The following is a 14,782-nucleotide window of genomic DNA, read 5'->3' on the forward strand; positions in this document are numbered from 1 at the left end:
TCTGCAAACCCATCCACTCCAAACTGTTGCTTTTTTCTGTAACAGCCTGACATATAAACATAACTGCAATATGTAATTTTTTTTTAAATCTCCTTGGATAAGCTCAAAATGAGAAGATACATGTGATCAGAGGAACTCTGACTACACTCTCTCTGGAACTATCACAACTTTAACATTTGAGCTTTGTGGGGACACCAAAACTTTACAAATCAGTTCATTACCTTGTACTGCAATAATACAATAATACATGTAAAGGAGAACCGTATTAAGCACTATCAGATCAAACTCTCTTGGCTTGAGTAATGTCTTTAGCACATCTCAACCTCGACCATAACCTGACTAATCCTAACTTCATTTTTACAAATCAGCTCAGTTTGACAAAGACATTCAGCAAACAGGAACATTCCTGCTCTGTTGTCACGTCACTATAGCATCTTCTGCTCAAAAAAAACTTATTTTTCTAATGTTATTTAAGTGAATCCAGCTGGATACATTAATTCAATAGTTTCCTTTTTGTTGATCTCATTTGGTGATGCCATGCACATAAACACTTGCTTATCCCCCCAGCTGTATTTGCATTCTGCCTGGATGTTTTTCAGCAATGTGTAATTATTTATTGCCCTGTACAAACACAGGGTTTTCTTTCTTTGCATCATAGTTTGATCGGACTATGAATGCAGTCATTGTTTCCTGCAATTTTTTACTGCTATTCTATAACACTTCAACAGATCTATACCCAATTTATTACACGCATGTGTAAATGCCCCTTTCAGATTAAAACATCTACAAAATAATGAAGGTTGATGGTTTTTGACACCAGAAAAGGGGCTACAGGTATTATCGTTGCCCATGCACACATCTGCTACATGTTGCCTAAATAACAACAGAGGCAGGACTCGAAACACATTTTTATAAACAGGAAGGACATTGCAAAGGTAGCTATTCATCAAAAATTCTATCAGAATTTGATTTCTCCGCCTTCATTAAAAGACATAGTATAGGATCCTTGAAGATGACGTCACAAAACAGTGGAGAGCTCCCATTGGGAGGCAAGTAGACATATCTACATGCCAATAAGGCCATGTTTTGAGATGTTAATGACTATATCAAGTGTTCAAAGTGTGAAAATAAAACATTCTTAATTCTTACGCTACTCTCGTGTCCTTAACGTACAGAAATACTCTGGTAAAACAAACAAACAAACAAAACAAACAAGTAAACAAAAACTCAGTGAGCAACAACAGCGGGAAGCAATGAAAAAAGGAAGTAAGTCTAAAGCCTTGATGACTGTATTGTCCATTTCCACAAAGCAGTCTGGTTTGGTTTAGTACAATTCTGCCTTGGTTTAGCACATTAAACTCTGATCTTACCCATGTTTCCTCAGTTGATATCGGCCAAGTGTCACTTATTCAGACCATTTGGCTCACCTCAGTAGAGCTGGTTATTTGCCTCGATAAAAGCTCCCGCTTGGTAACAGTTTGATTTTTAAAATGTTGACTAAATACTGACAAAGGATGGAGGAAAGAAAACTGACACTCAAATATGGCCAGCTACCAGGGCTCACATCAAAAAGCTTTCTCATAGCACAGACTCACGTGAACCCCACCAGCTTTATTCAGTGTATAGTCCATCACAGTTTCAATTAAAAGCATGTTTGTGACAAAATGACGCTTTTTAAAATATGTTCAATGGGGATAGTAGACGACTCCTCTACACTCTTGTCTCCCTTCATCTGAGTTATTTGTGATATTGATCACCTCCACTGCCATAGAAACATAGAACTGTAGAAAAAAATTAAGTTTTTGTGAAGTGTAGGGATCGTACCCAACGTATGTAGATGTTTTCGATGAAAATGACAGTGTACAGGTCCATTTAGAGCTCTGACGTACTAACTTTCCAATTGTTTTTGACAATTGTTTGTCAGCATGTTGGCAGAGGTAACAGTCATAGAGTAGGAGAAAGGTAGTACAAACATGGCAGCACCAGGGGAAGGACATTAGGAATGCAACCAAGGCATGAATGAGATGGACATGACACATGAGGTTTGCTAGGAGTGCTACATGAAAATAAAATACTGCAGAAATACAACAAACATGGGGGCGAGACCAATGCTAAATCAGCTAAACAGTTGAAAAAATGGTATAGGTCGCAGGAGGAGGAGAACACACTAAAACACACAAAAATGTATATCGCTACACCGATTGGTTGATTAATAATCCAACCAGATCGATCAAATGTCAAAACATTTGTCTAAACCAATGCTTTAAGCTACGCTTTTATTTTGAAATTCCCCTTGCATGCCTGTAAACAGTTTCCGACCCAAGCAGCATCCTCAACAAGCTGGCTGCAAGCTAGGTAACTCCCGGCAGTGGTTTAAAGTTTTGCGGCTGAGGAAAAGAGGATTTCCTCTCCTCTCTCGGCTGTGTGGACATATTTCAGACAAACACTACTGCAGGACGGGTCTCTCCCCTTCGTTTGCCAACTACATCTACATCTTTATCGGCATACAACTGTGCTACAGTCATGGATGGAAGTACTGGCACCCCTGGAATTTTTCCAGAAAATATACCATTTCTACCAGAAATGTTTTTGGTATACATGTGTTTATTGACTTTATGTGCATTGGAACAACACAAAAAATCCAAAGAAAAAGACAAAATTGACATAATTTTACACAAAACTCAAAAAATGGGCCTGACAAAATTATTGGCACCCTCAACTTAATATTTGGTTGCACACCCTTGGAAAAAAATTACTGAAACCAATCACTTTCTATAACCATCAACAAGCTTCTTACACCTCTCAACTGGAATTCTGGATCACTCTTCTTTTGCAAACTGCTCCAGGTTTCTCAGATTTGAAGGGTGCTTCTTGCAACAGCAATTTAAGATCTCTTCATAGGTGTTCAGTAGATCCGGACTCATTGCTGGCCACTTCTCCAGCGCTTTGTCTCCAACCATTTCTTGGTGCTTTTTGAGGTATGTTTTAGGTCATTGTCCTGCTGGAACACCCATGACCTCTGACGCAGACCTTGCTTTCTGACACTAGGCCCTACATTGCAGCCCAAAATTTTTTGATAGTCTCCAGATTTCATGATTCCTTGCACACAATCAAGGCACCCAGTGCCAGAGGCAACAAAATAACCCCAAAACATCCTTGAACCTCCACCATGTTTGACTGTAGGTACTGTGTTCTTTTCCTTGTACGCCTCATTCTGTTTTCTGTAAACAGTGGAGTGACCTGCTTTTCCAAAAAGCTCTACCTTAGTCTCATCTGTCCACAAAATGTTCTCCCAGAAGGACTGAGGCTTACTCAGGTACATTTTTGCAAACTCCAGTCTGGCTTTTTTATGTCTCTCTGTCAGCAGTGGGGTCCTCCTCGGTCTCCTGCCATAGCGCTTCATCTCATTCAGATTACGACGTATGGTCCGAGCTGACACTTTTGCACCCTGAGGCTGCACGACAGCCTGAATTTGTGTGGAAGTTGACTGAGGATTTTTATCCACCATTCCAACTATCCTGCGTTGCATTCTGTTGTCAGTTGTTCTCTTCCATCTACGTCCAGGGAGATTAGCTACCGTTCCATGGTTGTAAACTTCTTGATTGTATTACGCAAAGTGGACAAAGGGATTTCAAGATCTCTGGAGATGGTCTTGAAACCTTGAGATTGTTCATATTTTTCCACAATTTTGCTTCCTAAGTCCTCAGAAAGCTTCTTGCTCTTCTTTCTCTTCTCCATGCTTGGTGTGACACACAGGTACACAACACGAAGGCTGAGTCAACTTTTATAAATTCTAACTGGCCTCAGGTGTGGTTTCTAGACTGCCAGCACCTGTTACTGCCACAGGTGAGTTTAAATGAGCATCACATGCTTGAAATAAAATGATTTACCCACAATTTTTAAAGGGTACCAATAATTTTGTCTGGCCCATTTTTGAGTTTTGTGTAAAATTATGTCAAATTTGTCTTTTTTCTTCAGATTTTTTGTGTTGTTCCAATGCACATCAAGGAAATAAACCTTGATATACCAAAAACATTTGTAATTGCAACAATTTTTGGGAGAAATTGTGTAATTTCTGGAAAAAATCCAGGGGTGCCAATACTTTCGTCCATGACTGTATGAGATTGTTCACAGACAAAAAAAACACTCAACTTGTTATGGCTGAGGTAGCGCAACTGTTGTCTGCAGCAGACTCCAGATAAACAGTGAGGGAAAAGTCCGCTGCTGCATGTCTCCTTTGATACGTTTATTTTATTTTGTTGTTTCATGTTAGATTTATAATGATGAGTTATGATGTAATGTCTAGCTGTTTAAAAGTTGTAGCAGAATCAAATATACTGCAATGTTTCTTTTTTAGCAGTACCAGTCCTGACCAGAGCCATGAACACATTCTGCCATTGTGATCTACCCAGTGAGAGCTGATGTTTAGCTGTTACTGGACTATTTATGGGTCACAGTAAACAAATATCAGATTGATGATAATGCTTAAGAACAGCACCAAACTAGGTGCAGATGGCAGCCAGGTTTAAGTCTGGTCTTCCCACTCTTTATTGCATGTCTCACTCTTTCATCTTTATTTCTGACTTGATCCACTCTTCTCCTCTCTGAATAAAGTCATAAAAGCCCAGAAGTATATACAAATAAAAAGAACAGCACCAAATTCAAAAACACAAGGGTTAGGGTTAGGGTTACCCTAAGCAGCGTTCCATAAGTCTTGTGTATTTAAGGCTGGACCAAAGTGCCACCTAACCAAACATCTCACAGAGCCTGCACATGCTCTAACACACCCACACAGATCAGGAAAGACAAATACTCCATTCAGGAGACCATCAGGTTCAAGTGGGTGAAGTATGTGGTATACAGTGGAAAGTGTTGCTGAAATGCCCATGCCCCCTGCTGCTAATGGTGTTAAATGACACAGCACTAGCATTAGCATTCAGCAAATGGCTGGTGTTGAAGTCTTGGAGTGTTGTGGAGGAGGGTGCGGTTGACACTTCTAGTAAGTGGTGGTTGGAGAAACGTTTGTTCTTGAATGTAACTTTGAGGATGGCTGTGTTTTGTTTCACTAGGAAGGAGGTTGAAAGCAAGTGTAAACGATGAGAGGTATAGGGTGGATTCGTAAACTCTCTTATGGGCTTATACACTCACATAAACACACACTGAGTGTCAAAAACTTCCAATGACAATGACAGTTTTGTGAGGATATATAAGAAGCTGTCAAGGACCCTCCAAAGAGAGACAAAACCTAACAAATGGTGATGGGCTGACATTTACCCTACGTCCTTAGCACACATAAGGTCCCATATGCATGACAATAGCCCAACTAAAGACACTGATGGGAGAGGGAGACGGGAGTGATAGCAGAGAGAAGGTGCAAGGCCGTATCCTGAAGCTACTGGATAGCGGAGGGCAGAATATGTGAAGAAATGTGTATGCGTGTGAATCATAAGACATAAAAGAACTTCTGAGTGACATATAAGGAAGGCTGTGCCACTGTAGATAGTGGGTTGGGTGCACTTCAAGGCGGGAAACAGAAGAAGTGAGATAGATACGCCAGTGGTGTTCAGATCAAGACACTAGCAGGGAAAAAGAAAGATAAGCAGGCTGCTGGTTTCATCGGCAGATTGACTGACAAACAGGCAGGCTGATGGATGCATACAGTAGTGTGTATGTGAACAAACTTATGGAAAGTCACAGAAGTCTCCAATAGCTTAGGAGAAGTCAATCCTAGCCAAGGCAGTATGCATCTTATGCCTTTTTAAATATACAAACTGCATCTTTGCTTTCACTTCTTTAAGAGACAATAGAATTAAAATACAGCAGAATACTATAAGGAAGAGTTTTAGGCAGACAGATGGTTTTTGATAAATGTCGAGTGAGACAAAAGGGAGAGCGATAACTATATTTATGAAAAGCATGAACCATAAGGTATCAGCTTCAGACAAAGATTAATTTCAGGGGGAAAAATAGCGCATTCTCCCTTTAATCACAGCGAAGAATGCCTTGCTTTAGAAAATCCTTACAAGCACATACTGATAACAAAAGAACAGAGCTTTTAAGCTGTTGGGAGGTTTTCACCATGCAGGCTAGAAGCTTTGCTGTCTATTGAGCAGTCTTGTTATTGTTGCACAAAGCTGAGAAATTACTGCATCCAGACATTGTATGTCTTTTCTAACTCACTTGCTGTCTTATCTGCCATGAACAGCCAGTTTATTTTGCTTGTTACTTGGAAAAAATCACTCATTTCTATGGTCCATCTCAAAAATATTCTGGTGGGTTATTCGCTGTCCTTCAGTGCAGCAGAGAAGTGGTCTTTTTTGTATAACAGAGGGAACGTGTGTTGGCCCAGTTAGTGTAGTTGACTTCTACAAAGCTGTGGAGTTGAATGAAAAATCCAACTTCAAAAATTGATGTCTCGGGAAATTTTGTTGACTTATTTTCCAAAGTCCTCTTTTTTAATATTTTTAAAGCATCAAAATGACAATTCATAGATTGCATATAAGCACTTGTCAGGAGAAAATTACTGCCTCCATGAAAAACAAACCCTGTTTTCCACTTTTGCAATGAGCAAACAGGCATGTGTTTCAGCTTCCAATTATCAACAGTCTCAGAGTTAGCATTATATTTCCCTCAGGTGTCTAGTGAATATCGTATTTCATAATGTAATATGATCCTCCATTCTCTCTTGTGACTAAATCTGCAGTGCATATTGCTCCCTGTTGACCCTTAACCACCTGCAGCAATACTGAAACTTTTCCTTGTAAAACTTTGGTCCAAGCGCTCTGCTCTGCCAAGCTGCTGGCTCTGTCAGATCCATTTATAGACGGGAACACTGGACAGCTGCCTGCGTGTCCACAGGGGTCTTGGGACTGCCCACTCATTTCTTTTCATTAAGGCTGACTGATCGGAAGCCTCCTGTGGCAGCTCAACTCGTCTTTGCTCCCATTTTGACCCAGTCTCAGTCATCAGGGTACTATTCCAAGGTAGCGCTCGAGAACACACGTTTTCACCCAGTGTGAATAAATATTTCCATGATACATGAGAAAAAAATCAAAATCTACAAGGCTAATAGTAGCATGGACAAATGTCTGAAAGCACAGTTTACTCTGTTGGATTATATGATATGTTTAACTTGTGCGGCTAACATATTTAAGAGGTATATTTGACCCATTTAGACCGGATGCAGTGTTTGCGTTCGTATACCTTTAAGACCAAAATTGTGGTGTGCCTCTACCTTTAAGACCAGGTGCACTGTCAGCAGATTTTGAATGATCTTATTGTTTTTAAGACACATGGCCAACAAAATTTAACATGATTCACAATCTGTGACACAGATGCCGATTACTGCAGTATTTTAAACTGGATCAACAATGAGATGACAACCCAGATGATGATGTGACCCTGAACCTGCCAGCGAAGGCTCAGCGGATGAGGGACAGCTTTAAAGATGATTTTATTTATTGATGTTTTTAAACGTGTTGACAACTTTAGGGCAAAGGCCATTACGTACAGTTAAAGTTAAGAGTTTAAGCTTTCAAATATGTATTTTTTAAATTTTGTGTCCCTGTGTAATTTATTAATCTTTTAGAGGTGTTGGCAGACAACACTTTGGTGTTGCAGGGTGTTAGTTGGCCTTTAGTCTGCATGGGTTAAGGCTAAAAAATCTAAACATACAGTACTAGGAGTATTACAGTAGTATTCTGGCATGGTCTGTTTCCCCTGAGATAAAATTGATAAAGTCTTTCCTAACTGAGTTCATACTGCTGGCTGCAACAAGAGTTGGGATTCCTTTTTGCCTGTTTTCATACATATTTGGGTCAAGTAACACCCTTAAAGAATCAGAGTCAGAATGAGTTTTATTGCCAAGAAAATTTGTCATACAAGGAATTCTGACTTGGTGTTTCGGTGCAAAATAAATAACATGGAAGAAGGAAAATAGTGAGTCTGTAAAAAAAAGTAGTTCTTCTCTGACAAGGAACTAAAGTGGTTTAATATAAAAAATATGACGGCAATGTACAACCTCCAATAAAATAGAAAATAAAGAACAGATCATGTACGCTATATGGACAAAAGAATTTGGCCATTCCACCAACAGGGTCTGTAATGACATTGTATTCAAATACATATACTTTAATATGGAGTTGCTCCCCCATGGAAGATACAACAGCCTCTTCTTCTTGGAAGGCTTTCAATAAAATTTGTTTTCAAGGAAATTTGTGTCCAACATTTATACGGTCAGGTACTGATTTTGGATGAGAAGGCCTGGCTTACAGTCTCATTCCAGTTCAGGTTGCTCGATCAGGTTGAGGTCAAACCATGTTGTTATAGTCCTTGCTTTGTGGACTGAGGGTTAAGGGGTGATAAAGAAATCATCTAATCTGCTTAAATGAAGGATATTTGAACTTGATCCATACTGAGACCCAGTGGACCATGGACATTGATATTAGGTCATAGCTAAATTTCCTGACAATTTTCTTCAGAGCCCTGGAGGTGTACAGCTCGTGGAGTGAAGGTACAGGTTATAGAGAGATGGTAGAGTAGTAAAGTATGCAAAACTCACGATTATATCCTCTTAATAGCAGGATTTCAAACCAGATTAGTGCCATCTGTTTTTAGATGACATTTTAGATGATATTCGATGAAATTAAAAATCACATTGAATATAAAAATGTGTTCACTGATCTGACACGTATAACTGATTTGATGTTGACTTACAGAAAACCTTAACTTCTATCACACATACACATTACTCCTGAACATCTCCCAAAATTTTCATAGAGAGCTGCATGTGTGAGTGAAAAAATGGCAGAAACTATGTGGACTCTTTTTTGCCAGCCTTATGAAACTTGTGTTAAAAGTTGGGGTGAGTTGATATGAGAGAGCAGCAGGTAATATTCACCATGGGCATGTGGGCGGGGATTGATTCTGTATAAATCATGTGACTGGTGAGAAATCTGTGGTCTTTGTGCATGTGGAAAGCTGTGTAAGACACTGACACCTTTGCTGTATCATATTTTATTAAGTAAGCTGTGCGTTGCTTACCGAACTGATGAGTAAGCCAAAGCACCACCACTCTCCTCCCATTGTTTTAAGAGCATCGGCATGCATCAATCCCTTACATCTTTCCTTCTGCCCCCACTTTCAGCTCTTTCTCGCCTCACAGTTTAAAAGTTTCTGGACTCAATCAACAATCTTCTGCCTCCATCTCAAATTCCTGTGTGGCTTCTTCACTCCCTTCTACTTTCACTGCCCACCCTCGCTGCACCATATATGACTCTTTCTAATCTCTGCCAGTGGTGCAGAAGATGCTCTTCAGAATACTATGGAACTTTGGATTCAAATAGTCATTGCAGTTGAGCTACAAGTAAAGCTGGGTTAAATAATTTCAGTAGAGGTTTCAGCAACACTAAAACTGTGGCAGAATTTTAAAATTGCTACCACATTCGATCAAAAAATGTGGTGCTCTGTTGCCAGTATGACAGTCTGAAACATCCATCAGACTCCCAACAGGGCCTCCTGAGGAATTTTTGTGTTCAACAAAAACAGCAGTGGGTCTGAGAGCAGGCTGTGTGTGCAAATAAACATGGAAGGGATAGTAGCTGATATGTTTGCTAAAACTAACCAAGAGCTAATAGAGCGTCACGGCTAGCAGTGCAGATCAGAGCTAATGCACTGGATAATATGGAGAAAGTGTGCAATGAAGGGAAGAGGACAAGGTTTAAATATAGGAAGAGAGATGCATGGAGGATGGGGACTGGAGAGAAAGAGATGGATCAGCAGTGACAGCAGCATGTAAGATCCAAGGGTGAGCAGATACAATGCAACATGGGTGAATAAGAGAGAAATAAAGCAGTAAAAGATAGAAAAAATAATGTATTATAGACTAGGTAGTTTTACGGGACATTTATAAATGGGGTCCTTTACATTTACACACTTCAATCTTAAATCTCAGAACATTTATAAGGCTTTTCAAGTTTTAGCGTGTGATAAAGCACCCTTCAGAAGTCTTTAAGGTCAACCTGAAAATCCAAACGACTTCAAAAGAACAGCACAGGTTGCTCATGAAAAGCAAGATTTCATCTTTGTGGGATTATCCCACTAAAGAAAGGTTACACTTAGAAGATGTCAGCGATAAAATGTTTCAGATCAAGATTGTCTCGGTCCAAAGTAAAAAAAAACAACATTAGGAATTGTATTAAACTTAGGAAGATGGAATACCAGACAAAGTCACACTAGTTTGGCCTGCTGAGTGCCTGTGCAGTTTAAAGGAAAATATGTGGTATGTAAAAATACTGTAAATACAGCAATAATGATATAACAAGATGACACAGGTTAATTTGAGCTCCATTTGACTGTATCAAAATCAGAGCTGTGCAAAAATTCAAGACAACAGGATGCTGCAATGTCTCAACCAAAGTGTGCAGCGATGTTAAAGGACAGGACTTAGTGTATATGTGCTCCCAGAGAAGTTAGTCAGCTGTTGAGTATGTCTGTCATGTGTCATGTTGAGTCAAGTAGTGTTAATAAAGTCTATTAAGACAGTCACCGCCTCCTGATAATTCTACATAACACTTCAATTAGCACAAATCCTTCTTCTAATAAGCAGGACATACACAAGATCTCTCCTTTCTGTTCTTTCATACCAAAACCAGGTGACAGCAAAGTTGAGAAAATCAGACCAAAACAGAGCTCTCACAAGCCTATTTATCTTAGCTTTTGTGGTTATCTGTTGTTGAAAATCAAGCTTTGGCTGCTTGATAGATGTCAGCCCATGTTACCTTGAGACTCACCCCGGCTCTTGTGGTATTAGCTTTGAGCTGCTGCCTTTGCAGGTGTTTGGAAAAATTTGATGGAGTTCATAGCGGACCGAGAGCTGTTTCTGACCTGGGCTCATATTATTTTTCACCGTCACATCCTTGTCCTTTTGTGAAACAAATTCAAAGTAGTATTCATATATCCATGCATCTAAAGATGCCCTTATTTGAATTGCTCCGCCATTTCCCTTTCTCTCCTCCATAGACTCACGGTAATGTGTCTATCACCTACTGTAGATCGGTGAGTGATCTTTCTTCATGCTCCAATTTTCCACATAGTTGGAGGATTTACAGTGTCGGAAGTAATGACATTATTATTTTACAATAAATGTCATTACTAAGCTAGCAGCAGTAAAGCGCTACACTACTGTGTTACAGAGGAATGTAATGTGATTACAGTATGACATTACTTTGGAACAGGTTACAGGCCTTTCGTTTTAAAAAGGACTTTTGTTTCATCTGCATTTGGGTCCCCTACTTGTTTGTTTAAACCCGCACAAGACAAAGCATTGCACAATAATTTTCTCTCATAATTGACACATTTGTTTTCTCAGATTTCTTAGTGTGATCAATTCAAACTTAGTGATGAATGTACTGGGGGTGCTTTTACCATAACTACAATCAAATTGTGATTAACTGTGCAGCCTTATTGCTGTGCGGCAAATATCAGCAAATTCCACCTTTTTTAACTCTGGATTCAAGTGAAGACTTTTATGAACCTCTGCAGAGGACGGTGCAGGGTTTAGAGTGAGTTCATTTATAGAAACTGTTGATTCCTTATTTGTGTTCATTTTCCCTTTTACTCCCTCTTTTATACTCTTTTGCGCTTCACCTTCTTCTTGAATTGTATTTACATTTACCTTTTCATTGCTCTGCCTGACTGAACCTGAATTAAACACTTGCTAGCGTGCCTTTTCCCTGCATTTTCCTCTAATGCCCACAATCTAAAATTATACAACACATGCTCACAAAACAACTAACAAACCAGCTCACGTACAAATTTATATACACTGCTTTCTCCCCATAGAGCCCCACCCCACTGGCAAATGGATCTTTTGAACCAGTTTAAAAAGACTGAATGCTTTTATTGTGAGCCTTTGCTTTGCTGTTATCGACCGTTTAAACTGCCAAATTCACCAATTGTTGATTCGTGCCTTTTATCTGCTTTGGAGCCATATCAGTGCGTTCTGTCACGATAATAACGTGCAAATTGCCCCGTTCATTATTGTTTTTTGATGGAGAAATTGGGTAAAATAAGCACTTTGTAGATAAGCGTAGGGTCTGAACATTATTTGCGAAAGCATCAGCTGAACGCAGACTGAATTTCAAAGAGATGAATGCCAAAACTGATTTTAATACACTAATAACGGTGTAATCTTCCTATCAGAAAGTTCCAAAACACAGAGCATGCCCGGTCACTTATAAATCCACTCAAAATGCACGTCCTATCGATTAAGCTTTCTATTTGAAGTGTCAAAGAAACCAACATGTAGATTGCAATTCTCAGAAGTGGATTGATTTTGTGCAAGGATTGAAAGGATTATTTGTCTCTTCACTTTTGTTCCACTATCAGTGTTACTGTCACATTTCCTGCAGGTCCCACTAATTAACTGTTATCCTGCTGTCTTCTTTAAAAACTGGAAGCAAATTAGAAATGTCTTTAAAGGAAAGAGAGCTACTCCAAGCTCTCTGGCCAAGATTGGTGTGAGCAAAGAGGCAAAAATAATGGGTAGAGGTATTGATTAAGAGTAGAGAAGCGTGGTGTTACCTGTGACGCACACTCCTTCACATATTACTACTGACTTATACACCCACAAACTTTTACTTTAGCAACCCATCCAAAAAAGTCCAAAATACCCACATAGATTCTGCAGCCCTTGCCTACCTTCTTGGCTTGCTGCACACAGATCATGTACTGTTTGGCCAGGCTGGAGCAGAGCAGGGTCTGCTGTGGATTTTCTCTGTAGCACTGCAGCACCTTGGCCTGCAGCTCAGTACACACAGACGCAGTCTGCCGAGGTCTGCACAGGACGAGAGGGGAGAGAGAAGGGTCAACATGATTAAAAACACACAGCACTGCCAGCTGAGAATGTCTTCAGCTTTTCTGTGTGCTCAAATCTCTTGGCACTGGTTATCAAAAAACTGGAGTGGCAAATTAAAAACAGAGCCTCTGCTGTATCAATATTTAAGGAGGTTCTGCCTCTTGTTAAAGACATACTTCTTGAGCCATTCAGTACATTACTAAGGAAACACAAAATGATTGACTGATTAGCATTATTGTTGCTTTTTCCTTTATCTAACCTGGAATATTCCCATTGAGTTTACAATCTCTTTTACAGGGAAAAAAAACCAGAACACAACAACAATCTGAATTTGTGTTTTCCCTCTTGCTTTTCCTTGTACACATTTACAGAATTAGACAGTCAAATGGCAAACTGCATGTAACTGAGTATTATCAGTTTTGATGGATGCGAAAATTTCTGTTGATATTACAACCAATGTTCTGTAATGGCTGTAAATGTTAATCTATAGGGCTGCCACAATGAATCAATAAAATAAATTTTAAAATATCTACAATTTAAAGTGTTGTTGATGAACTTCTTAATAGATTTGTTGTGCTGCACAATTATAGAGTGGTGCAGGTCTGTTTATTTCACACCTAGATGGTCAATTAAAAAAAAATCCTTACACATGTAAATCATTTCTTATTTTTTGTATTTATCTATGGCCTGTCAACTTTTTTTAACGTTACAGTATTCATAAAAATGTAGTTTTCTTTTAACATTAAAAATGCAGACATTTAGACTTTCAAATTATTTTATAAGCTTTGGAATATTTGTCTACTGCTTTTAATACAGACATTTAAAAAAGCAAACAATAATTATTGGATGAACTGATTATTGAAATAATCGTTTGGTGCAGCCCTATCAGTCTACATCAGAGTTTGATATTGACCATTTGTACTGATACATTTGTGGAATGTAATGCAAAAAGAAGATAAAAATGCAAAGACATCCCTGTTCAGTTTTTATTACATCAAAGTGCCTCGGATTTTCAATATTAACCGCCGTTTCTACCGTGGACTTTATATGCAAGTAATCTGGCAAGCCAGTTCTCCTTTTCTGCATGATGTTCTTATCCACTTAACCTAAAGAGAACCTACCTGGTAACAGTGCTCTAGACATTTTTGACAACCTCCTTTTCTACATTTGTAGAGTTTCATACAAGTCCAAAAGACCTACAGTACTGTGCAGAATTTTAAGGCATGTCTGTGCAAAAAACTGAGGCTGAATTAAGGTGTAATCGCAAGCCCACCTGAGGGCACCATTGGGTGGGAAAGAGGATTGATACAACCCAGGTCATGCTCTTGATGTCCTTGCTTATTACCAGGGGCATGGGAAGATAATGTGTTGGAAAAATAACAAAGTGCACACTGTCAGGGGCAGATGTGGTGAGTAAGCACAGCCTATGGTACCATCTGGGCAGGTAGTAGGGTTGCCACAAGCCCCTGATCATGCTGTGGATGTCCCAAGGGCCCAAAAATCATCAGTGGTCTCTGGGCGCATTACTAGAGCTGAAAAGGGGCCCGTAATGAATCCTTTGCACCCTACATACCTAAAACTTGTTTGTTTATCCATAAACTTAAAGTATTCTAAAGACGGAAGTCTTAGGGTCTGAACTGTACATTACCATATCAGTATCAGATTTGGCATCTGTATCAGTATCTGTGAAGGTGAATTTGGAAATACTGGCATACCAGAAATCTGCAAAAATCTAATATCATGCATCCCTAGCTTTTTATTGTGATTGAAAGATCATTCCAAAGTTATGTGTTAGGATAAATGTATATTTATTATCATATATTTTCACTGAAAGAATCACATACACTGTTTTGCACATAATAAATTTGCTTCTGATTTAACGCCAGTTGCATGAGAGGAAAGCCTAGGTCAGGAAAAAAGTGCAAC

The 14,782-nt window shown here is 39.2% G+C and overlaps 1 protein-coding gene across 2 annotated transcripts in view; it reads right to left on the reverse strand.

Moving 5' to 3' along the window:
- LOC121507111 (MICOS complex subunit mic25a-like) overlaps window positions 1–14,782 on the reverse strand; it is a 90,148-nt gene that overhangs the window by 13,862 nt on the left and 61,504 nt on the right. For both annotated transcript variants that reach the window (XM_041783275.1, XM_041783276.1), the window contains one exon: window positions 12,700–12,835. In XM_041783275.1, the coding sequence (XP_041639209.1) occupies window positions 12,700–12,835 (136 nt within the window). The remainder of the gene's footprint in view (window positions 1–12,699; window positions 12,836–14,782) is intronic.

The sequence above is a fragment of the Cheilinus undulatus genome, linkage group 3, assembly GCF_018320785.1.
Source record: "Cheilinus undulatus linkage group 3, ASM1832078v1, whole genome shotgun sequence".
Lineage (NCBI taxonomy): Eukaryota > Metazoa > Chordata > Actinopteri > Labriformes > Labridae > Cheilinus > Cheilinus undulatus.